The sequence below is a fragment of the Equus quagga genome, chromosome 12 (assembly GCF_021613505.1).
Source record: "Equus quagga isolate Etosha38 chromosome 12, UCLA_HA_Equagga_1.0, whole genome shotgun sequence".
Taxonomy (NCBI): domain Eukaryota; kingdom Metazoa; phylum Chordata; class Mammalia; order Perissodactyla; family Equidae; genus Equus; species Equus quagga.
Genome location: NC_060278.1, coordinates 67,012,517 through 67,039,228, shown reverse-complemented (window position 1 = coordinate 67,039,228; position 26,712 = coordinate 67,012,517). Strand labels below are relative to the sequence as shown.

Sequence of the window (26,712 nt, the reverse complement as noted above, 5' to 3'; positions counted from 1 at the left end):
GGAATGGAAGAAGACGAGTGGGCGCTGGGTGTGTTTCTGTTGCATCAGAGCAGTCAAGTCATGGCCAAGTCATAGAAACATCAGGCTAGAAACAGACAAGAGGAAAATGATGAAATGAAAGCTATGGCAGACAAGACAAAAAGGCTATGGACAGAAAGGGGTGATGTGAGAGAGAGAGGGGCAGATAGCAGAGAGAAAGCATCGAAGAGGGAGGGAAGAGCTGGGCTAAGACTGGAGGAATGCAGAGCCAGAGTCTTTCCTTTCAGGCAGTGGGCAGCAGGGCAAGGCACTTAGGCAAGAAAGGTGAGTGCGGAGGGTCAGAAGTGGGGTAGTATTACTGACAGATGAGTGCTGTGGGGAATGGCAGGATGAAATAAATCATTCATTCACTCACTCACTCATTGGGCACATATTCATGGAGTACTGACAATGTGCCAGCACTGAATTAAAAGCACAGGGCACACGATGTACCAGGCAGATACAGTCCTTACTCTGAAGGACAGATCCCTCCGGTGGCAGTATGGCGGGCAGATCTGTTGGGGGTTAGACCAGGGCCATGGCGTGGCGAGGTGTTAGGAAGCTCAGTTTCCGGTACAGGGAGCTAGCCCAGGTAAAAGATGGCCCTGGGGCAGCAAGACTGTGACTGGAGAGGGTGGTGGGGTAAGGAGGAGAGAAGGTCAATGATGTCTCATAAGATGGGGTAAGAGAAAGGAGAAGCAGGTAGAACTGAGGGCGGGGGCTCAGGTCAGGCCTCCTCTCACTCAGGTGCCTGGGAGGCAACTCACCTGAGCTTGAGCCCATGCTGCCACTCTAGTGCCCTCAGCCCACGTCCTCTTCCTCAATGGGATGCTAAGTGTATAAGTCTGGCTTCAGCTTAGATCAACTCCCCACCTCCACTGCTGACAGGCTACCCCACCAGAAGCAAACAACTAGCCCAGCGGAATTCTCCAGGCAGCTGCGCAGCTAGACTGTTCCCATTCACTGTTGTAGGGGCAGGCTGGTTCTCATCTACACCCCTTGGGGAACACTTCCCTAGCCCATGCTGACCATGCTCTTCCCACAACCGAGGGAACACCTGGGTTGACCGCACCCATTGTTTCTGAGGGACACAGTTACAGCAGAGCAGTGCCTGGAGCTGTGTGAAGCCCGTAAGGCAGGAACCCTTCCAGGGCTCGTGCCCCCAACTGCCTGCTCTGCCACCTCCTCCTCTCCCTCCACCTCTCTCCCTCCTGGCAGAGCCCCAAGCCTCCCTTAGGCCCCTCTTCTCAGAGTGGCTGCTGTCCCCTTGCTCCTGTGGCGACCGTTTCCCTTCTTGTCCTTGGTTCTCTCAGATTTATGCACTAAGTCCTTCGGTAAAAACCCAACTGGCACAGCAACAGAGGTATCAGAGGGAGAGGGGGTGGGTGCTGTCCCAGAGACCAGGACTTAAGTCACGAGTCTTCCTCTGCTCTTAATAATGGTTAAAGGGAGACTGATTTGGCTCATCCTGGCCCTCTGATTTGTCAGCAGTTCAAGCTGGAGCAAGTTCCTTGGCCTCCCTCAGTCAGTCACTTTCTCCTTCATCTCTTAAATGGGGAGAGCAGCAGCACCGGCCCAGGAGCGGCAGGATTCTATGGACAGTCCATGCACTGTGCTGGCACACCCCTGACAGAGCAAGGGCTCAATACATGGCAGTCACATTTTTCTGGTGCCATTATATTTTTCCTCATGATTATAGAAAAACTACAAAAACTCCTGAAAATTTGTGGAAATACAAAGAAAAAATGTAAGCCATCTTACATCCTTCTACTCTTGTTTCAAAGTCCCTCTCTCTCTTCTATACTATATAAAACCATATATGTAGAAGTATCTTCATTCTAAGATACCATTAAATTATTAACACCTTTTCCAGGAAAGGTGTAGAGGTGGAGGAACCATATCACATAAAATATACATTTCTAGATTTAAGAAAAATTAAAATTTGAGAAATAGATCTTAGAATTGAGAAAAATGGGGATTAAAAAAGTGAATTGGAAGCTATAGATATACAATTGATATCCAACCTTTTTCACTTTAATAATTATATGTGAATATTTCTCCAGGTCTTTGGGAGTCAGGGGGAGTGTCCTGAACACCACAGTTGTGCAAAAGCCCAAACGTGGGGCCAGAGCATCCTGGGTTTAACCCTGGGAAGCTCCTTAGTTCCCAATCAGCTCATTTTCCTCATCTGTGAAGTGGAGGTGCTAGTAACCCTTCATCTCATTGGATGATTCTAAGGATTAAACACATAACAAAGGTCAGGGGTCGGCACCATGCTCAGGCCAGAGGGAGCACCCCTAAGTGATACCTTGGTTTCAGCAATTTTCCATTCCTCACCACAGGGATCAGCAGCAAGAGTTTTTCCAGCTCTCATGATATAACGAGCATCCCCAGGTGTTGTGGAGGATGGGGTGACAAGTAGAGTGGTCAGAGGGCACACTTAGGGAACTGGAGGCATCAATTTTGGCCAGGGGGAGGGGTGGGTGAGGAGGGCTGCCAGGAAATCAGGCTGCAAAGGCAGGCAGGGGCTGGATGCCAAGGCATGGGTAGGGGACGCCCCTGGCTGGTTATCCTGTGGGCTGATGCAGATAATGCACAAAGGGTGGCATAGGGACTGTTGCTGGCTTGGGGATAACTATCCCAAGGGTAGCTGCAATGGCTGTTACTATTATAGCAGCACGTGGCAGGCAGCAGAGAAGGGCAGGCCAGAACCTGGAACAAGGTCCTTAACTCTCCTGCACCTGAGTTCCTCCACTGTAAAATGGGGCACTTACTTTGCAACTGAGAACTTGCACAAACTGTCAGCACAGTGCCTCGCAGGGACTGGGCACTCCCTGGTTCTGAAGGTGTAACGACAGCAATGCTAATTATTACCACCATTTCTAAGCAGGAGCCAGAAAGGACACAGCAGGATTTGAGCTCTGTTGTAGGAAGTGGCCTAACAGCGCATATAGAAGTTCAGGTGTGTCTTTACTGTCACACAGCTCTGCTCTCAGTGCTGGTTCCATCGTTATACCTACATGGCTATGGGCTCACAACCTGATTACTCTGGGCTTTGCTTTCCTCTGGCGTGTCAAAGGGATTATAACATCTACTCTGCAGAGCTGTTGTGAAGATTAACAAAAGTATTTAGAAACTTTGCCATGAATCTGGCCCAGCGGGAGTGCCCAGTAAATGGTAGCCCTTCTTCTCATTAATAAAGAAAGGGAAAAAGATGTCTTAAAAGTGCCCACAGCCCAGCTGGACAGTGAGCACTCAGGGCCGCTAACTGGGACTGCCAGGTCTCTCCAAGTCCTGCTGAAGACACCAGAGCATGAAATTCCACTTTCTTGTCACTCCCACCAGCAGGTGACAGCTATCTTGCTTGCCACAGGAGCTGCCCAGTCACCAGAGGAACCCCATCTGGCCACCAGGCTTGGGCTCAGGCTAAAGCCATGAGTGCTCATGCTATGGACAGCCGGGTTGTGGCTGCCAGAGGGGAAGCAGCCGTTGGTGGGCTCTCCTGGGAACCTCACAACACATTCAACATGGCTCTCATAAAAAGAACTTTTGAATCCCAACCTCTCTGTAAGGTAGGGGAAAATAAAGATGGGGCTAATTCAAACTAAAAATGGGATCTAGTTTAATGTCAAGTACACATCACAAACTGGTAATACCTTCAAAGTGACACCTATCACATTGATGGCTGCTTTCAGCTGAGGATGGCTTGTACACTGCGCAAGTTCTTCACAAATCCAGACCCCAAGGGAGCAAATGGCAATGCATCTTTTGAAAGAGAAGGAAAAGGAGGAAAATGCTCATGAAATTTAATGTATTTTCTTGGTTTTTTTCAAATGACAAAATATTTTAAATCTTTTTATATAAAGTAGCAAAAATTATAGATACATTAACAGAATGTCTTCTTGAGAGAGAAGATGAGATACTCTCAATAGGCTTTCAAATAGTATTTTCAGGACAAACAGAAATATTGGTAATAGTTAGCACATAAATACTTAATGAAATAAATGGTATATTTTCTGTTACTTGTCACAGCCCATATATCACTTATTTTTGCTGAAACTAATTTTTATTATATTTTATTTCTTCAAGATATTTTTGAGGATGAATCTTAGGAAATTGTTAGAAGCTGAGTTTGTAATGGTTTTCCTTACAATAAAATACACAACACCTACCACAAACAGAAGACAAATCCTGTATTTTATTGTAAAGAATATCTGAATACAACTTTCAAAATAAAAATAAATTTCACTGCTATTTCTTTTAAACAATGTGTTAAGAAAAAATATTCTTTAAGTTGCACAGTTGTTTAAAAATTATCTTAATTATCAATTTTAAATGGTAAAATTCTTTGAAATTGATATACTCCACTATCTTTTGCAATGATCAAAAACTCATATTCCTGTTAATTTTTTCTGAATGCCCATATATAAAATTAAAATACTTGCTCCCAAATGTGCTCACTTGCAGGATTCAAACTACAACCTGGAAGCAGACATTAGCTGTAATATGTACATGTTGTTCTTTGTAAGAAGAGGTTACATCCAGTGCCAATCAAACCAGAAATACTGTCCAGTTCTCCATACTGAAAGTTCCTTTGTATTCGATATAATTCAGCAATTAAAATCAATATACTTTGAGGTTTTAAAACCACCATATTCCACTGGATTCTCATCTGTTTAAATTAAGATAGACAAAGTGCTTCATAACTAGTTTACTTAAATGAATTAAAAACCCTTTGGAGACCATGTCACCATCCACCAAAATTTACTCAGTAAAAGCAGGGCAATGCAGTGTGCAAGGTGTGCCAGGCCCTTTTGTTTTTCTAACAGCAGCACGGAGTTCCACACAACCCTAATCCTCGACTTCCTCACTGTGTAGAATTGTCTAAATTTATCTCTCTTGCCTAACTCCTACCCTTATTCTCAGTCAAGAAACTGCACTTTGCATTCTTATCTTTGCAGTAATTCCCATGTATTCTATATTCTTTCCAAAAGCCTCTTTATTCCCCCCTCAGCTTAACTCAAACTGATTGTTCAACCCACTAAAATCTATACAACTTGGAATTATATCCAAAATCATATTTTCACCATTTTAAGACTACACATTTATTTTTTACAACCCATTAACCTATTTGTTAAATATAATTTGTTAAGAACAAACCTCTCTCATGTCTATGAACACCTGCATTACTCTGTAACCATTTAGCCTGGCACTATGGAGAATGTTTGTGACCCATAAAATGATTTTACAATCTAAACGACCCTTATTTGCCTTGAGTTTTAAACCACGCTAGCTTATAAACGGCTCTTTCATACAATTTTATCTCTTTGAAATTTATCATTTAACATTCTACTTAGTATCTTCCCGTTCTAATACTTTGTTACTCCTCATGTCTAGGAATTCCTGTCAATTAAGGTTCTCCATATTCCAAATACGTCCTTTGTGATCCCAAATGAGTTTTATCTACCAAGACTCTTTTTTTAGCTAACGGCAATACTATCTTCACTCTCATTCTGTATTCCAACACACTCTTTTGATACTATTTGTTGTTACCTCATATCACTCCAATTTATATAACAAAAATGCATTATTTTTCCTTAATTTTTCTAAATTATCACATAGTTATAACTATATTCTAACTTAATTATCCTCCATTTATTTGCAACATTGATCATATTTCAGTCTGCTTGCTTACATACACTTACATGGACTTAATTTCATTGTCTAACTCCTTTTATACACAGCTAAGGAAGACTGACAATATCACACATTTCTATTCCATTTTTAACTCCCCGAGAAATTTGGCTTTCTACGCCAAAGAAAAAGGGGGGGGAAAGTATTGTCAATATTTATTGAAGTTTTGAATGTGGTGGGTATGGGAAAAACAAGGATTTTCCTCAAGTTTCTCGATTGAAAATCTGGGTAGATAATGGTGCCATTTACTGGAAAGTAAGGGTTTGGGGTCAGACAGCAGACTCAAGGTTCAGTTATGGTTGTGTTAAGTTTGGATGTGCTAAGACATCCAAGTTGAGATGTCAAGTAGGCAGTTTAATATATAAGCCTGAATATCTAGGGGGTTCACAGAAGGGTCTAGGTAAATAAATTCAGTATCATCAGTTAGTAGGTGGTATTTAAAGTCTGGTTAGAATAAATAAGAGCACCTAAGAAAGTGATGGAGAGAGAAGCAGACCAGCCCTGAACCCTGAGTCACTCTAACATTCAGGGGTTAAGTAGAGGAGGGATACCAGGAAGGAGCAGCTGTAGAGCTGTAGGAGCAACATCAGATGATGTTCTAAGGAATTGGCATTATTCAGGAAGAGGGTAAAGACAGACTAACTTCAGAATTAGGAAAGAGAAGTACGCATATTAAAATTTCTAAGGTAACCTCTAAAAGAACTGAGAGTCTGCAAATTCCAAAAATAGAGGTAATAAATGGAATGTAGAAAATATAATCAATCTGAAAGAAAAGAAAGAAGGAAGGAAGGAAAAAAGAAAGAACGAGAGAAAGAAAAGAAGATAAAAAACCAAACGAAAGAAAAAGGAGAAAATGAAAGAAATATTGAGAAGGAATAAGAACAAAGTATAAAATAAGATGTAAGAAATACATCCAAATATCTCAGTAATTGTAATAAATGTAAATGAACTAAAGCTTCAGTTAAAAGATAAAGATCAAATAGGGTAAATGTATAAAATCAAGTATGTACAGTTTTTGCAAAGAGATTTAAAAAGAACAATATAAAAAGGTTAAATTTTAAAACATAGAAAATATTATTAAAAAATAGCTGAATCAATATCAGACAAGTGGCCTTTAACATAAAAAAATCATTCTTAAAGATAAAGAGTGTCACTATATAAATATAAAAGATTTGATCCACTATAGAGATGATAATTATAAACTTCTATGCAGCTAATAACATAGCTTCAAAATATATAAAACAAAAATAGGCAGATATACAAGGAGAAATAGATAGATGCACCATAATAGTAGGAGATTTTAACATCTCTCTCTCAGTAAATTATTAAGATGATGAAAAAAATTAGAAAGGATATGAAATATTTGAAGCATATGGTTAAAAAAATTAATGGACACATCTGGAGCACTGCACTCAACAAATGGAGAACAGTGTACACATTCTTTTCAAGCATATATGATATATTTGCAAAAACTGTCTACATATTGGGTCATAAGGAAAATCTCAACAATTTCAGACTGTTATCAGTCAGACAACATTTTGGATCCACAATGCAATTAACTAACATATCAGTAGCAAAACGATAAACAGAAATGACTGGCTGTTTGGAAATTAAGAAATATATTTCTAAATAAACCATGACTCAATGAAGGAATCATAATGGAAGTTGGAGAAAATTTGTAATGGAAAATATTACGCACCAAAACTTACAGAACTCAGATAAAGTTGTACCTCGAAATAAACATGTAGACTTAAATGTTTGTATTTGTAAAGAAGAAAGGCTGAGAATATACTAAATGTGCAACTTAAAAAGAAAAGGAATAATGGAGTATAAAGAAAGTAGGAGAAAGAACATAAAAAAGAGCAGAAAGTAGGAAATAAAAACAAATATAGAACAGAGAGGCTGAACAAAGACAAAAGTCTATTCTTTAAAAAGATGAATAAAGTTGACAAATCTGTGGCAAGTCTAGTGAGGAAAATCAGGGAACACATAAAAAGTGTTAGAGATTAAAAAATGCATATAGTTACAAAGTGAAAGAGATAAAGGACTGTAAGAAGACAATGGACACATCCTGTATGCCAGTATATTTCAAAACTTGGAATGGACAAACTTCTAGAAAATTTTAGTTTATGTAAACTGTCAAAAAAAAAAAGAAGAAAACCTCAATATTCCTAAAATCAATGAGGAAAATAGTCAGTGGTTAACCTTCTCATAAAGAAAATACCAGACCTAGACAGTTTTACCATTAAGGTCTACTAAATACACAAGAACTTTAATTTTACAAAAACGCTTGCTGACTAAAGAGAATGAAACAATACTTCACTTATTTTGTGAGACTATATAACCTTGCAATTAAGCCTGATGAGGACAGGATGGTAAAAGAGAACTACAGGCCACGAACACGCATGTACATGCAACTTCCCTGAACAAAACATTAGTCAAACCAGATCCAGTACTGTATAAATGAAGCTGGGTTTATCCCAAAACGCAAAGTTACTTTAATATTAGCAAACTGATAATGAATTTATAGCTTCTAGTAATGGCAGACTAGAAAATTTAGACTAAACCATCCACTGAAGATAACTGAAGAAGTTAGATAAAATACAAAAAGAAGGAATCCGTTAAAATCATCAAAGAGCTAACAAGACAGTGACGGGCGATAGGCTGCTAAACTGGAATGAGCCTAGACCAGGGAGTAGGGCACGAGCCAATACCTAGGAGGCAGCAGGAGGCTGAGGTGGGCTTCTGCGGACCTCATGGGGTTGGAGGTTAACGATCAGAAAGGATAATTCCCTTTCACCAGTGCACCCAGCTTTGGGCTTTACCTTGGGAGAAGAGGTAGAAATTTTTCATCATGTAGGTGACCTGGGGAAATCTAGTGGTTAAGATTCGGTGCTCTCACCTCCACAGCCCAGGTTTGCCTCCTGGTCAGGCAACCACACCACCCATCTGTTGTTATCTTACTGTGGCGGCTGCATGTTGCTGTGATGCTAAAAGCTATGCCACCGGTATTTCAAATACCAGCAAGGCCACCCATGGTGGATAGGTTTAGCAAAGCTTCTAGACTCTGCTGAAAGGAGTCCAGAAGAAAGACCTGACCATCCACTTCTGAAAAGAATTGGCCATGGAAACCCTGTGAACAGCAGTGGAGCACTGTCTGATACAGTGCCAGAAGGTGAGAGGATGGCGCAAAAAGACTATGCAGGGTTCCGCTCTGCTGTATACAGCGTCGCCAGGAGTTGGAATTTACTTAATGGCACTAACCACAAAAGGTGGCCAAGAAAGCCTCACACCTTGGTCACAGACTGCTAGCAACCTCAGATGCCTGGCAGAAACAACCAAAATGTTTCCAAACATTGCCAAATGTCTCCTAGGGTACAAAAATCACCTGTGGTTGAGAATCGCTACCCTATATGTATACCATTTTTGTAAGTTTGTGGTTTATCCTTCCATTTTATTACTTATTAAAAATATCCGTGAATACATTCGTAATCTTGCTTTTTCTTACATAAAAGGTAGCATACTATGTATAATCTTCTGCATCTTACTATATTTACTTAATAACGACACCTTTTTAAAAAATAAAGTACAACATCTTCCTGACATAATTCTTAGTATACTTTTTAGTATGTCTAAGAGTAATGTGGAAGAATAAGTGTTTTTTAACATCGACTGTTTACACATAAATGTGTGTCTTAAAATTCTAAAACAGTTTACCTTTTATTCAACATTTACCTTGCACATTCATTTGGTTCCTCTGTGGCATTCTTCAGTAAAATATTTATGAGGTAATGCTAAAAACACAAAATTAAGTAAAATAAAAACTCTGTTTCACAGTTGATTTCCCACATGTTCTGACCGTGTTCCAGGCAGTCAGGAGCTAGTGAAGGACCAAGGAGCTCTGAGAGGCTCCCTCGGGGAGAACCTGGGGGGAAGGAAACAGAAGGCTCGGAGGAACAGCATGACGAAGGTGGTCTCAGGCGGGCCGCCCTGGGCAATGAAGCTGGCCTAGAAAAGAGAGCTTCTTGGATATAAGAAAAACCTAGCAAAGCAAGTGAGGCTTCCAGATAGGAAAATCTCAGTTTCCTTTTACTTTAATTGGACTATCTATTGTACCCTGAATCACATAATGTAACCACCTACTACAGGTAGGCTGATTGATTGATTCCGGGATTTGAAAAACATTTTTGTTTGCCCCAAAGTCAGTTGAGAAGAGAAGAAATGCTTACTTTTATTCTCCAAGGAATAATGTGGAATTTCAAATTATTAGCAGTATTTAATCAGGCCAACAATGGGCTTGAATAGTTAGCTTATTTCAATTATTTCTTATAAATTCAACTAATGCACTAATGCAGCATAATTAATAAAATTATTACAAAGAAGGATTCATTACATACTTATGATCTGTAAGGATGACAAACAGATCTAATAAAAAACACCCAAGGAACCTATCAGTTATAATGGCAATATGCTCTGAGTCTAATATATTTAATCCCCCTAAAACAGCCTTCTGAAAAAACAACCATTGAAACATTAAATGATATAGCAAAACTTTCAGGGATTAGTAGATCAATGTATAATAACGGAAGAGAGAACCATGCTAGAGCTATAAAACGCTAAGCTTGAGATTCAGTCAAAACATCATGTACCTTGACATCTTTGGCTCCTGTAAGGACTTCATTAACCTCTGGCACTGACTGCAGTAGAGGGATCTCCCGGTAGGCATTTGGAAAACAGACAAGAGAACCAAGAATGGTGAGAGCTTCTGAACGAGGCGCCTGCACACAAAAAAAGTAAAACACATTTTTCTTTTTGAAAGTTAGAAACTTTAGATAAGTGACAACATGTTTTACTTTTTCACGATTTTGAGAGAGAATCTTTATAACTATCTTATCCTAGCTAAGAAATATCAGACTATGCCTGGTTATTTTCCACTAGGTGAATATTTAAGCGAGAGGTTTTCCTAAACGAAAAAAGCAAATTTCCAAGGAATGGAAAAGATCACTATACTTGGATATAAACAAGCATTGTGAAAACTGGTCTGCAGATTCATTTAGAGTCAGAAAAGCAAATAATTCAGTCTTGAGTGTTTTACCTTTTTTTTTTTTAGTCAATCTTGACAAAACAGGGTAAGTGATATCAACTTAATATTGTTTTTACTGTGAAGAGAGTTAATGAAAATTTATAAGGAAGAGGGGTTGGGGCTAACTATCAGAAAGTAGAGAAGAAGAGAAGACACCAGCTACCATATGTCCTGTTTCACCAAGAACTACTTTGCAAAATAACATAGCATTTGACATCTACTGAGATACAAAATCACTTGTTTGTCCATTGCTGGAATTAGGTATATATTAAAGGAGGCACTTCACTAGATTTCAATTCAGCCACCACTTACTAGCAGCTATGATTACCCAAGAATGGGGGCGGGCACCAGGACTACAAAGGTATGTGTATCCACCCACTCGCCTGTCCATCCATCCCTCTATCTACTGTACCTAATAATTACAACAATGGCAGCTAACACTTAAGGACTTCTCACTCTGTGCTAGGCATTGTTCCAAGTGCTATACAAGCATTTTCTCACAGAATGCCCTCAACAAGCCAATGAAGTGGATACTATTATTATTTCCATTTTACAGGTAAGAAAACTAAGGCTCAGAGAAATTAAGTAGCTTTTCAAGTGACAGACCCTGATTTGAACTGAGGCCATCTAACTCCGGAGTCCACACTGGGCCTGTACTGTTAAGCACTTGGGGTATGAAATGACAGAGAGCTTCCCTCCCTCAGAGAGATGACAGCTGGTGTGTGGGGTTGGGGAGAAGAGGCAAATAGTTATGTACAATTCAATGGAACATGTGCTATGAGAGCCACATACTGAGGATATGACGAGATCCCAGTAGATTCATTTTTTACCTCGCTTAGTCTCACCAGAACCACATAAATAAAAGGCAATATAAAACACAGAGAGAGATATTCTATGGGAACCCAAGCGAGGCAATGATTTGTTGTGTTCAGATGGTTTGTAAACACTAAAACAGACTATTATGAAGAGTCATCTGGCAGAGTAGGAGTCAGCCAGGCAGGTGGAGAGCTAGGGAGTAAGTTGAGGAGGCAAGAGGCATGATGAAGACAGTGGGAATAGAAAAGACAAAGGCACCCAGGGCACCTGTGGAGCTGTAAAAGATACCACGTACACAGAGCCCAGAGAACATGTGAGTGTGCATACAGGAACTGGGAAAGCTATAGTAGGAGGAGTCTGAGAAAGGGGCCACCTTGGAAAGACCCACAGGCCACATGGCACAGTCCTCATCTCATTCTGCCTGAGGAGTGATGCTGTCAGACTCCTAACCCCAGCAGCGGTGTGGTGCAAATGGATGCTCTCAGGGAGAGAAGAGTATCAGGCAGTCACTGATGTATAGTCTAGGCAAGAGTGATGACAGCTCCAAATGGGGCAATGGCATCAGGGATGAAGTCACTATATCTTTAATGCTTTACTTAGTTTTTTAAATATAAAGATTTGAAACTACTACAGCAAAATGTTAGGATTTGCCAAAGTCAGTTAGTGAGTAAAGAATTTCTTGTTACATGACTTCCACAATGCAAAACCCAGTGGTCACCATCCAGGCCTTATCTCACTTGACCCCTTGGTGGCACTGGATGCAGCTGATGGCTCTCTTGTACCTGGGAACACGTTAATCTTTTGGCCTCTGGGACACCTTTCTTGGTTCTCAAGGAGATCTGATGGTCTCTGTGCTGGAACTTCTCATTTCCCTCAGGATCTAAACTCTGGGATGCTGGGCATAGTTCTTTGACCTCTTCTCTCTTAAATCTATACTCACTCCCAAGGGATATCCAGATCCATGGATTTAAAAGCCTCCTACAGGCTGCAGACTCGCCGGCATCTCTCTCTAGCCCAGACTTCCTTCCTGAAGTCCGCATTTGTAGATCCAGCTGCTTGTTTGACGTCTCCACTAGGGGGTCAAGTAGGCATCTCATACTGACAGCTCCACCTTACCACGGAGCTCTGTAATTCTGTGTAACACTACTTCACCTCCATCATTCTGTCCTCTCATCTGCTGCCTTTACTTTTATTTTTAAGAAAAATTTTAAACATAAAAGTAGAGAGAAGGTTATATCCATATACAGTATGCAACACCTAGATTCATGATTTTACCACTCTTGCCTCATCTATCTCCTTTTCACTTTTTCATTCCAACATTAAATATTCACTTAAAAGTTTCCACTTTCAATATTTTAAAGCAAATTCAAGACACTGTGTCATTCCACCTCGTGTTCTCAGCATCCCTGCTTTGGGTTTTTTCTTTGCATTTGTCACTTCCTGATACATTAAATATTCATTTAATGTTTGTGTCCCCTGTGAGGCGAAGGGGTTAGACAGTCTTTATCACTTCTCTACCCCATTGGATGCTCAATAAACACTGCCCTGAGATAAGGGGTGGCTGCTGCTGTCCTTATTTACTGAGTGAATCCTGATCACCTTTCTCTGCTTCAACATCACTTCCTCCAGGAAGACTTTTCTAACGTGTGTCTTCCCTTCCACCTCTCACCAAGCAGAATTAACTACTCCTATTTTGGTGCTCCTCTGGGTTCTGGATGTGATTCTATTGTGGCCGCTAGAAACTTATGTGCAAACAGTAACACTAGTTTACATGTCTGATTCCTTGAGGGCACGGATCCGGCACATAGTAGGTCCATGGTAAATGTTTCTAGAACACACCTTGCTTTGTCAGTCCTCACTAACTGCTGTCCTTCACCCACTAGACAGTCTTGGTTTAGACTTCGCTGGGGTTCGTCTCCCTGAGTGGACTTGAACTACGATGTAGCCTGTGACTTGGCTTGCACTGTGGACTTTTAGATTGAATGCGAGACTATATAATAACTGGATACAAACATTAGCTCTTAAATAAAATAAAGAGTTGTTACACAGCTTTATTCAAAGAATGTAGTAAATCTAGATAATATTTTTGCCTAAGCACTGAGCCTATTGTGAGCCCCAATTAACAGACAGGAAAATGAGGCCTGCATGCTTAAGTATATTGCGCCCAAGGATATATAATCGTCCAAGGATAGTACAAAGCAACGATGGGATTCAACCCAGGTCTGACGCTATGGAGCTACAGGGTCAGGAACAGGAAAGGAATTATCTGTAATACTCTATCTTATGTGAACACCACAATTTACCTGTTCTATTATTGACGGACATTTGGAGTGGTTCCAGTTTTTGGCTACTAAAATGTCTCCTGAGCACAAGCTCCTACCCATCTTTTGGTTACTTGTGCCTGCATTTCTCTTTCCCTCGTTGCCTCAGCAGGGCAGATCTATATAGAAGGGGCACTCCAAACTTGTGATTAACTTGTGTTAACCAAAAATTTTGACTGAGCAGATATGCCCTACCCAAACACCTCTCACCAGTTCTCCTATAATTTTAAACCTCAAGTTTATAGTAAAAGAGTAACTCAAAGTAATTCAAAGAGTCACTGTTCCCTTATGTAACTCTGACATTCACATTTTAATATTTTTTCTCTCCCTTTTTAAAAAATGTTTCGGAAGGCTCCTTTAATAGCTCATCTAGCCAAAAGATAAATTTTCATAGAGGATGACCACCACACATGATATTATCTCTAGAAAAGGTGCCAACATTTTCACAGGAAACTCTCATAGCGAGTAAAGAAAATTTCAGTAAAGAAGTATGACTTTCCTTCCTGCATCCTGTAAGTTTTCTCAATGTTGTTTTGAATGGTTAAAAATAAATTTGAAAGTTCGTTGGTAATGATTATCCTAAAATATTTTTCAGAAATAATGAAATATGAAAGTTGTCATATCCTCTACCAAAAAAACAGCTGAACAAATTCAACATTTTTCTTCTACTTTCCTTTTCTTCTCTCATGCTTCCCTTTTGCTCCTCTTTTCCTTTCCCTTTGTTTTTTAATTTATCCTTACAAGGAAAAATGAGTGCTTGAAAATACCAGCATGAAATACCAGCTATACAAAATATTAAAAAACAATTTAATTTAAAATTCAGGGTTAGAGTTTGAATATACCCGGCACCAAAGAAATAAGCAGAACTAAAACGTAACAATGTGTCAAACAAAATTTAGGTAGCTAGATACTCATATTGATTTCAATACAAGGCCCTGGCAAATGGTAAAGCTAATTTTATTTATACCATTTGAAGAGGAAAAAGATGAGCCTGAGCAAATAATGGCTGTACAGAACACAAACAGGAAAGGCCCTTTAAATTTAAAAGTATAAGAGTATTCTCAGAAGGCATTAGGACATTGCCCTAATAGTGGAGGTAAATGCAGAGATTACAAATAAATGTTTTTTGTAGCCCTAACACTCTATTTGCTTCTAATTTTTAGAATAAGAATTCTGCCAGTTTTATTGCACATTATTAAGAAAATATATATTCATTTTCTTGTTAAAATTTTAGTGTTCTAACATTTTAAGAAATATTTTCCATTAGACTTACAATAACCAAGACTTAATAATAAAAAGAAAACCTCATTGATAATGTACACTTAAAATTCTCTCTTTACTACAGGCATCTATGCCACCATTTACTGGAAAATGCTAATAAGATTCTAAGAGACAAGTCCTGCTTCTGACTGTGTAAATGTGCTGAAATATTAGTGAGGATATGATTTCTCACACTCTGGCCTTTTGATGAAACGCCTTTCCAATACGAGTGTGTCATCTTATCCTACAATTTCACACATCAGCTGCCAGGGCATCTACCCGAGAGCCCAGTTTCACATTGCACTAATGAGTCAACACCTGTTAAGAGTGGAGAAATCTGAACCTTGTTAGTGCCTGTGAAGCCTCCTGGGAGTTTGGATGTTGAGCATTGTCATACTCACCGCCAGCATGTCTGTACTGAGGACCCTGGCAGCGGCCGTGATGAAGTCCCCCACCAGCATTGAGAAGCCAGGCAAACCCAGGGAGAAAAAGCGGGGTGGACAGTGCCTTACAATGGTATTTAAGATATCCTAAAAGGGAAGATAAGAAAACACAAGTGTAATTTTCAGGACCAAAATTCCAAAGTAGTCAGTTTGCCTATACATATGACTACTGTATGATAGTCTAAGACAACACAGAGGACAGAAAGTTTTCAGTGAAAGGGGTACTAATGTACCCATTTTACAGGGTAGATAACGGCGACACTAAACTATAAGACAACTTGTCCAAAATCCAAATCATGGCACTGGGACTAGACACTTCTTCCATCTTCCACCTAAAGGTGAGCCTCTTGGACAAGCTACAAGAATTGAGGTAGATATATAAATAAAACCTCTAAACATCTATAACTTTCAATTTTCAAAAGTTAAAGCATACTGTTACATTAAAAAAACTTAAAGTAGACAAACAGATGAGGACTTTCACTTTTTGGGTGATTCCCTGTATTAAACAACGGGAATGTATGGAGTGCCACGGTAAGGTGACTGCTCATACTCCAAGGTCAGGCAGTTGGTGTGGCTCTGAGTGTGATCATGAGGTGCAAGTATAAAGTGTAGCCGTCACCGTTTGCACAAGGTACAGCATGAAGATCGTCAACTGCTCAGACACCTGGTGTTCCTGTGTCTGTAATGGCTTCTTACTGGTGAGTGGCTGGCTGGCCCCTGCCCACCGGCTTTGTTCTGAGGCAGTAAACTCATTCCAGCTTGTGGCAGACCAGAGCTCCACTACTGGACAGTGTTCATGCCATCCATGGCCAGGCCACATCTCTGAAGCCATCTGTGTTAGTGTGTGTGCAAGGGGGATTATTAAGAAAACCACAAATTTCTTTTATGCAGTTCTAGGCCACGCACATTAATCAAACATACTGAGGTACGTTAGTATGTGACTTGTGGTTACACAACATATAGTTAGTCTCAAAATATAAGGAAGAAGCAAAATGCAAAAAGAAATCTGGTTTCTTTTCTCAGATTTCAGTGTGGCTATTTGGAAAATCCTTTAAAATAATCCCAATTTAATTTCATTAAATTAGAGCAAAGTAGTAGCAACACGCTGAATTCTAACGTGTTAAGATCATAATAAAAGTAACCTCACTTAACAACTTTTAATCCTAAAAGAAAAATTTTGTGTGTTCACAAAACATTTTTTCTAAGTAAAGACTTATTTTTTTCCTCATTTAGTTTCCACAAGTCGTATTGTTTATAACCTTAAAATGACTGTACAATGCTTACTCTGCTAGAGCTCATACATGGTAAATAGTTTAGCAAGTACTAATTTGAAGTTAGAATTTCAGCAGATTTTTTCCTATAGCAAAAATAAATGACACATAAATAGACAGACAGATAAAAGGAAGGAAGGAAAAAAGTAAAGAAAACCCTAACCATGCTTCTTCCAAGTTAATGTTTAAACCTGCTTTAATCACGTCCTTTGATACACTTTAGGGTCCATATCAGCCAAGGCAAACACTCTGAGGGGGTGAGCAGATGGATGCTGCAGTTTAGAAAGTGTGTGGTAAACTCATGCTCCAAGAGTGGAACAAAAGATCCACCTTTTTCATAATTAAGCCTCTGATTAATGCCCTGGGCTCCTCACCACACACCTGTAATTACTCACAGAGGTACGCATTGTGCTGGGCCTTGTCTCGGAATATCAGGCACCAAGCTATCCGGCAGCAGATGGAAGTGCATTTCTGTTGACATATGCTGCAATGAAAGGATTTGGGCAAACCTGGCTAGCAAGGTAGCAGAATGCCATGCATTTGAAGATTAATAACGCAAACAACCATGATGTTAACTTGGTTATGTTTGTGTTAATTCCATCTGTTGAGATGAGGAACTAAGCCTTGAACTCTGTAGATTTTTAAAATCTTTAGCACATACGTAAATCAAATAAGCCATTTTCACCACTGGAATTTAGAGTTTTAATTTAAAAATGTTTTCCTGTGATAAGTTTATAGAATTATACACTAAATACTTTAAGAAGCTAAAGCTGGAATTTGTAAACAAAATTCATTTTGCTTCCTAAGATTCATATGTGTGTAAAGGCAACGATCTGTAAATGGAGCATTCACAAAAAATTACTAAGTTGCCACTGATGCTAAAGATAGCAGAAATGCGTGTAGTTGTAGCCGAGATAAAGTCACACAGCTCCCCACCCCCTGGATCTCAGCCAGTCACTTCAACGGAACCTGTTTCTATGGGTAAGAAGATTGGAAAGAGAGGGCAAAATAACAGATGGCTAGCCTACCCTACCCTGCCACCCACGTAAGACAGAGCCCCGAGGATAACGGGGCCTGTTCCGTTGTCGCCAGTTAAAGACAGCACTGGGGTAGGGTTAATGTGGGGGTTAAAGAGGGAAATATATGCCCAGTCAGCCAAATTATGGCCATATGCCTGCTTATTTTGCTCATCCACACTGAAAAGGAACAACCCAAAGATTATATCTTTCTGATAACATTTTAAAATTAGGAATAACTGCATGGTGCTCCAAAGAGAGCAGTTGCATATTCCCAATAGAAGGACATCTACAAAGTCCTCCACGCTTTTCTAGTAGAATCCTTCTTCCACTTTCTCCTCGATACATTAAGATCACAGCTATAACTGGAATCTCTGGAAAAATAAAAATCTTGAGACTCTGAAATTTTCTTCACAGTCCCAGGATTTTCTATATAGACAGGCCAAGATGGCGCTTCTCAAACATCAATTATTCATGTACAACTCTCATACTTTTTGTCATATCCACATCCAAAGTGAACATTATTTGGTCTTCAAAGCAACTCACTTTTTTGAACTTAAATAAGATTATTCTGGAAAACACGTAACCTGTGTCATAAATAGAAAACCCTTAAATCAATACAATAATGGTAAACCAAGCCTACTGAATTTTTGCTAAATATCACTGTCTGATGGAGGCTCTCCTTGTTAAAAACGGCAGTTTGCATCCTCAGGATGGTGTGACAGAAGTTCTATACCTGCTCCAGCCCACCTGCTGAGGGTCACGAGGACTGGCAGAGATGAGAAAGGGTCATCGTTCCCACCGTGTGATTAGATGCCATTCAGTGCTGCCTCCATTGTGACCACCAGGAGACATCCCTATACTCAAACTCTGGTGTGGTGAATAGAACTCTAAAACTGGGACCACAAGGCCTGGTTCCAAGGCCTAGAGTGTGTGATTGCGGCAGATCACGTCATGCCTAGAGCTCCACATTCCACCTCCATAAACTGGGGTAATTCCCTCTTACAAAGTTGTATCTAGCGGATAGTAGATGTGAACACTTGCCTTAGTAAACTTAAAAGAGCCATACGGAAATAATCAGAGTGACAAGTAAAAAAATTTTTTTCAAAAAAGGGAGGATTCTGAAGAATTTTACTTTCTAGAATTTATTTTGTAGGTATACTTAGAATTCAGTGAACTATTATTTTGCTGCTCTACAGAAACAGCATTTTAAGACATTTCAAAGGTGGCACAATAAGCCTCTCATATTACATTACCCTAGAAGTTAAAAAACTCTAGAAATTAATGCTCTCAAATAACATCCTTAGCAAAGAATTACAGAGATTAGTCAAAGTGCGTATAATTTATAAGGTAAATAATGAAATAAAAACAGGAAAATGATCTTTTTGCATTTTCTAGGTCTCATTCCTCTAAAGAGTTCTAGAATTTACCCCAAATAAGTGAGTGTGGTAGCAAAAATTACTTTCTTTTCCACACTCTAAACAGTCTAAAAACAATAAGCTAAACAATAAGCTCAACGAAAAACGGGCTCTAAAATAATAATTAAGTTTATTCTTGAAAACTGACCAGCATGAAGCACAGACAAAACTCTTTCACAGGCTTTTGTTCAAAGGAAATAAAATTCATTCTGCAAAATGTTGTAATATAGTGAACAGACCACCAAACTAGTATTTTTCCTCTTTATTTTGGTTAAAAGTCCACACACATGCTACACATTGAGTGTGAAAACTAGATTGTGAGATGATAATTGCAAATTTGCAGCTTATCAGAAGATTCAGGTTTATGAGAAAGTAACTAGTGGGAACATCTGTCTCTTCTCACTGATCTTACAAAAATCAGGTAATTCAAACAGAGGCGTGTTGTCTCCTCTCCTCCAAAGCACAGTTCTATAAACATGAACCGCATTCAGGCTGGTAAATGAATCGCTTTAATTGAATGCTATGTACACAGCAACTGGAAAAACCATAAGTGATAAGAAAAACATATGGTGATGGCAATAGAAATTGGTTTATTCATTTTGCATAGTGTTGTTTCTTTAGTTCTCTTATAATTGACCTTTAGAACGATAAATGTGTAAAATAATTTTGTTTATTATGGCTCCAAACCTTCCAACAATTACACAAAATGAAAATTTAAAAGGAAGGATTCATTCTGGAAGCATTTCCATTGTTTACATAATTGCACAGCTATAATTTAGAGCTCGTGTTGTTATGGAAAATAAAAAAAGGGCCATTACAGGCCATTTCAATTCAAAATATTGCACAGTGGTGTCAAAAATGGGGGAAAATGCTCACTCTAAAGCTGTTTAAAATGGATTAACCCTGTAAACAAAAACATTTTAATATACTATTCTTTGAAATACAAATGTTCAAGAAGTAGCCATCCTCCAAACGGAATTAGAAATGTTGCAACTGTACTTTCACGCCAATTACGTATATATTATTCACTTAATATTTGCTCACGGCCCAGCAGATGATGGTTGTAACACAATAGCCGGCCATCTGTCTCCTGCCTTTCCTTAGCAGACTCACGCCTGCTCCTCAGGAGCAAACAGATCCGGTTATTCCACCTAAAGTCATTCAGACCTTCCAGGAGGCCAAATAGAATTGTAAAGAAACAAAACCTGTCTATGCAAAATCATTGAACTCCTCTTTTTACTTTAAGAAAACTAAAACACTACACCATTAATGACTCCATCACTATTTTTCAAAGAAGATACCTGTCTTTTATCAGAAAATCCTGTAAGATACTCTTTTATTTGGTAAAATGGGGAGCATTCAGATCTGGCTGTCCCATTAAGCTAGTTAATCAAAAGGTACAACTCATTCCACACTCAAGTGGAATTACTGATTATCAAAAAACTTGAATGCAACGGGACACCTTTAACACCAAAACGGGATATAATTTAAGCTTTCTTTAGCAATTAAAAAGACAGCCACAATCCTGTACTACCTTGATTGAGGGCAGATTTGTATCAATTATCACCTTATTGACAAAGTGCAGAAATGCTGAGTGACAAAAAAGTTTCAGTTACCAGAAGAACAGATCTGAAGAGCCCTCAAAGTCCCAAGGCCTGGTCCTCTCGTTTCCGCTAGTGGGTCTTTGCTCCTTTATCCCGGTGCACAAAGACATCCTTTACATACCACAAGCTGCTACCTGGCCTCTTCATGCTCTACATTGGTTCAGGTAGGATGTTTGTTGATAAAAATAAAGGCTTTATGATTATGGCCTTTAAGAGGAAGCACAGCAGATCATGTCACCAGCATTGCACTTCCAGAAAGTCACTGGAAATAAAAACATTGCAGGACAAAGCTAAAAATTACTGTCAAGATCTGAGCCAAGGAATATGTGGTATGTGCTATACATTGTCTGTTAAAATGGCCAAGTATGGTATAATCTGTTTGGAGAAAAAGGTGAGATTTTTCTAAGTGCTGGACAAATGTGACTTCTGTGGCTGTAACTATGTTACCAAGACCAGGAGAAATATGACAAGACAGAGTAACTGGGTTCTGTGGCTTGAAAAATAAAACCACCTAGTACTTATCACTGCAAAAAATGCCATCGAGAAGACACTGAGTTTCCTTGACAGCAGTGTGCAAAGGAGAAAGGGAGTGAGAAACGTAAAACAAACTTCTAATGGTCACAGGAGCTGCTTCGACTATCCGCAGGATCAGGATTCAAGAGTGACAGAACAAGGGGGGAGATGGCAGCAAAGTCGCTCCAAGCTTCAAGCCCTAAAGAAGAGTGATGAATATTTCTTACGATTGCTTTACAATTAATCCCTCATCTGTGAGGAAAAACTCTGCTGGCCTTTAAACTGATGAAGACTGTCTGACTGCTTCAGGAAAAGTAGAGATGGATTGATTGATTTTAAGAAACACTAAATGAATTTTACTTTGTGCTAGAGTTGATATGTCACCAGGTTGTCTTAACTGTTTCTTTTTCTTTTTGTTGTTTGTAACAGCTTTACTGAGATATAATTTACACATAATAAAATTCACCCTTTAAAGTGTACAACTCAGTAGCTTTTAGTATATTCACAGAATTGTGCACTAGCACCATAATCTGAGAACATTTTCATTATCCCTCAATGGAATTCTCTGCCAGTTAGCAGTCATTCTCCATTCCCCTTCCCCAGGCAACCACTAATCTACTTTCTGTCTCTATGAATATACATATATTGGGCATTTCAGAATATGGAGTCATACAATATGTGGAGTTTTTTTAATCTGGCTTCTTTCACTTAGCATGTTTTCAAGGTTCATCCCTGTTGCAGCATGTAGCAATGCAGCATGTAGCAATACGTTATTCCTTTTTATGACCAAATAATATTCCTTTGTATTGATATACCACATTTTTATTTATCCTTTCATCATTTGATGGACATTTAGGTTGTTTCTACCTTTTGGCAACTGTAAATGCTATCACTACGGAAATCTGTGTACAAGTTTTCATTTGAATACCCGTTGACAATTCTTTTGGGTATATACCTAGGAGTGGAATTGCTGGTTCATAAGGTAATTCTATGTTTAACTTTTGAGAATGGCGAAACTGCTTTCCAGAGTGGCCTTACCATTTTAGATTCTCACCAGTAACATACGAAGGTTCCAATGTCTCTTTCTTCTTCAACGTTTTCTGTTTTTTTAAAGTATTATTATAGTCATCCTACTGAGTATGAAGTGGTATTTCTCTGTGGCTTTGATTTGTAGTTCCCTGGTGACTAAGGACGCTGAGCATCTTTTCATGTGTTTATTGGCCATTATTATATCTTATTTGGAGAAATGTCTAAGTCCTTCACCCATTTTTAAATTGGGCTGTTTGTCTTTTTGTTGTTAAGTTGTGAAACTTCTCTATATATTCTGGGCACTAGACTTTACCAGATAGATGATTTGCAAATATTTTCTACTATCTTGTGGGTTATCTTTTCATACACTTGATAGTGTCCTTTGATGCATAAAAGATTTTAATTTTAATTAAGTAAAATTTGTCCATTTTTTTATTTTGTTGCTTGTGCTTTGGTGTCATTTTTAAGAATCCACTGCAAAATCCAAGGTCACAACAATTTACTCCTATGAGTTTTATTATTTTAGCTCGGACATTTAGGTCTATGATCCATTTTGACTCAATTCTTGTATACAGTGTGAGGTAGGAATCCAACTTCATCCTTTTGCATGTGGATATCCAGTTGTCCCAGCACCACTTGTTGCAGAGACTACTTCTTCCCCACTGAATTGTCCCAGCACCCTTGTTGAAAATCAGTTAACCACAGACGTATGGGTTTATTTCTGGACTCTCAATTCTATCCCATTAATCTCTATGTCAAGTCTTTTACCAGTACCATGCTGTTTTGATTACTGTACCTTTGTAGTAAGTTTTGAAATAGGAAACTGGAAGTCCTCTGACTTTGCTCTTCTTTTTCAAGATTGTTTTGGCTACTTGAGGTCCCTTGCAATTGGCATGTGAACTTTAGGATTAGCTTTTCCATTTCTGTGAAAAAGACAACTGGAATTTTCATAGGGATTGTGCTGAATTTGTGGATCAGCTTGGGGAGTATTGCCATCTTAACAGTACTAAGTATTCCAATCGATGGAATATGGGATATTTTCTTATTTAAGTCTTCTTTAATTTCTTACAGAAATGTTTTGTGGTTTTCAGTGTACACATCTTATACTTCCTTGGTTATATTTATTCCTAAATATTTTGCTCTTTCTGATGCTACTGTAAATGGAACTGTTTTCCCAATTTCATTTTCAAATTGTACATTGTGGCATATGAAAATACAGTTGATTTTTGTATATAGACCTTGTATCCTGCAACTTTGCTGAATTCATTTATTTGTTCTAATAGGGTTTTTTGTGTGTGGTGTGTGTTCCTTAGGGTTTTCTCTATACAATACTATGTCATCTGTGAATATAGATGGCTTTCCTTTTTTCATTCCAGTCTGGATGCATTTTCTGTCATTTTCTTACCTAACTGCCCTGGCTAGAATCTCCAGTACACCACTGATTAGAAGCAGTGAGAACGGACATCCACATCTTGTTCCTGATCTTCAGGAGAATGTGGAAGTTTAAAATGGAAATGCCTGTTGTTTCTTTGGTGGTAAGAAAGCCAGAGCCTATGATGTGGCATCCAAACCCAGAGCAACATTTTCTCAAAATATTTTTGGAGATCAGCGAATTAGTGCTTTCTATTGAGGATGCTCAGGGTACTATGAAGAAAGAACTTACCCTCCATCACATGAACTGGCTCATCCCCTCAGCCCGAAGTCCACAGCAATGTAAACAAAACATAAAGTCCCTTTACTCAGACCAATACAACACGCTGCTTGCAGCCCACAGATCACAAGGGGCTGCTTTCATGTATGCTTCCTATAATAGATATTTCACAGCTCACTTGGGAGACTGACAGGGAGATGGCAAAGCTATCAGGAAGTTCTGCCACATTTATGATTTCATAAGACAAGGGAAACTGTTGGAGGGTCCTAGAGAGAAGTGACTTAACCAGCTGCACCAATCAGTGAAGACACCACAGCCTATATAATGACTGTCTTAGTCGTGACCCTGATAAGCCTCAAATCCACAACATTACAGTTTGTACAGCAGGCTGGTTTAATGAGGTTGATGCAGATGCTCTAGAGCAGTTATTAACCACTCGCAATGAGATCTGGCAAATGAGGGCTTCAACTAGTTACTACTGGTAAGTGATGACAGTGGGAGTGTTGAGGCTGAATCAGACTCAGGTGTGTGTAAAGTGCTTGCAGAGCACTCTGAAAGAGGACCAAACCTGATGGCCAAAGCTGAGAGACACAAGACTACACAGAAAGGCATTTGTACGTCCTAAGAATTTACAAGGGGCTGGGGCGCGGGGTAGATAGGGTAGGATAGGAGGATACTAAAATCTGTTTTTCCTGAGGCAACTAGCTGCCGGTTTCAGAAGAGCTAAACTGAATCAAGTCTTTCCACTCTCTCCTCCACCCGACCCCTCTACTGCTTTTACACTGCTCTGGAGCAGAAGCAAAAGCAGAAAGTCACTGCCATCACAGATAACAGAATGGTTATAAATGTGCTTACAGTGCATAATCAATCATGCAAGCAATATCACTAAGATAGGAATTACTGCAATGAGTAAAATATGCACACATATAATTAACATAGGTACTAAAGAGACAGGCAGCCATACCGTCCCCAGGATTATTGTTCGTCCTGTCTCAGGAATGCATCAGTTAGAAATACATTCTTCTTAGAATATTGAAAAGAAATTCTTGGATAAAACCATAGGTTTAACATACTCAGGTGCTGCCTAACACAGTGGCTGCAAGGCGCAGTGAATGTTTAATCAACATCAGTGATGCAAAACAGAATAATCATCTCACTCTCACTCGTGCTGGAACTCAGATCAGGATCCGACTGCACACTTGTGTTACCTTAGAATGAAGTATAGAAACTTAGAAGGAAAAACACACCTCTAATGAATGTGGGTAACGAGGGTATTTAATTTGGTTCTTTGGAACTACGAAAACTTAGAGAAGATCTAAGAGATCATCATTCAATATTTTCATTTTATAGACACAAAGTAGGAGATCAATCAAGGCCAGAAATTGCCATAAGGTTTGGACAGAAACCCAGATGTGCTCCTCTTCTTATAGAAAGAGAAACGTTAACTCAGGGTCAATGGAGCACCATTTGACATTTGTGAATAACGGCCTCATATATAGAGCAAAGCACCATCCTGAGGATGTTACTTATCTCTGAAGTGTAAATTATTCTTTCATCTCATTCACTTTGCCTAATGTTCACTTGAAAATGCAAATAATACTTTTTAAAGCTACACTTTCAAGTGAAGTCAATAAATGACTGCCATGGCTTAAGAACGAGCTTCCAAAATAACATATAACTCTTACTCTCACAGAAATATTATTACATGCAGGAACTAGGTCATAAATGCTATCTTCAAAAAAATCCCTGAGCCTCCCACCAAAGTATTCTTCTTAGGAAACTGCTGCACAGAACGTCTGTGTCTGTGTCTGTGCGTTTGTGCAGGCACAGCTGTGGGAGGGTGGTAGTTTGAAGGCTTCTATGGGAAAACACCAAGACATTTCCCAGGATTCCAACAAGAAATCAGGACTTTTATTTTCCCTCAAAATGAACACCAGAGAACACATACCATTTGTGGCTTCTATGGTCCCTTACTGGTAGCCTCAGCTCTGTTAAGACTGAGGGCTTCTGACGCTGTTAAAGACTAGCATCCGATGCAATTAAAACCGTTTCCTGGGAGATCTCATCAAGATTGCAGCATAGGCAGACTCTGAACTCACCTCCTCCCACAAACACAAACAGGTTACAACTATTTTTGGAAAAATTACCCTGGAAAGAAAACTGAAAACTGGATAAAAAGAACCCCCACAACAAGGGACAGTCCTGACTGAGGCAGAAGAGGCAGAAATTCCTTCTGGAGAGAAAAAAAGCCACCTTCTCCAGCTGTGAAGCTTCACAGCCAGCCAGGTGGGAGCCACCCTAAGGTACACAGCCCTCCCTAGAGGAGTGAGGTTCTGAGCTGGGGTCCCGTTACCGCTATAAGCATCCTTCAGAGTCAGCACAACTGAGACGAGGGTCCTACTACCCGGCTTTGCCAGCTATTAACTGCAGCGGGGACACCCCTAGAAAAGCTATCAGACAAAAGCCAAAAAAAGCCTGGGTCTTAAAGGGCCCATGGACAAACTCACCTGTCTCAGAGAGCAACCTAAAATCATCAGACAGAAAGCTGACAGTCCTTTGGTGAAGAGACTCACCT

General features: G+C 39.4%; 1 protein-coding gene across 6 annotated transcripts in view; it reads right to left on the bottom strand.

Moving 5' to 3' along the window:
* Window positions 1–26,712, bottom strand: part of RALGAPA2 (Ral GTPase activating protein catalytic subunit alpha 2) — a 323,368-nt gene that overhangs the window by 129,622 nt on the left and 167,034 nt on the right. For all 6 annotated transcript variants that reach the window (XM_046679548.1, XM_046679547.1, XM_046679546.1 and 3 more), the window contains 4 exons: window positions 15,594–15,722; window positions 10,362–10,490; window positions 9,448–9,506; window positions 3,675–3,783 (listed from right to left, as the gene is read on the bottom strand). In XM_046679548.1, coding sequence (XP_046535504.1) covers window positions 3,675–3,783; window positions 9,448–9,506; window positions 10,362–10,490; window positions 15,594–15,722 — 426 coding nt within the window. The remainder of the gene's footprint in view (window positions 1–3,674; window positions 3,784–9,447; window positions 9,507–10,361; window positions 10,491–15,593; window positions 15,723–26,712) is intronic.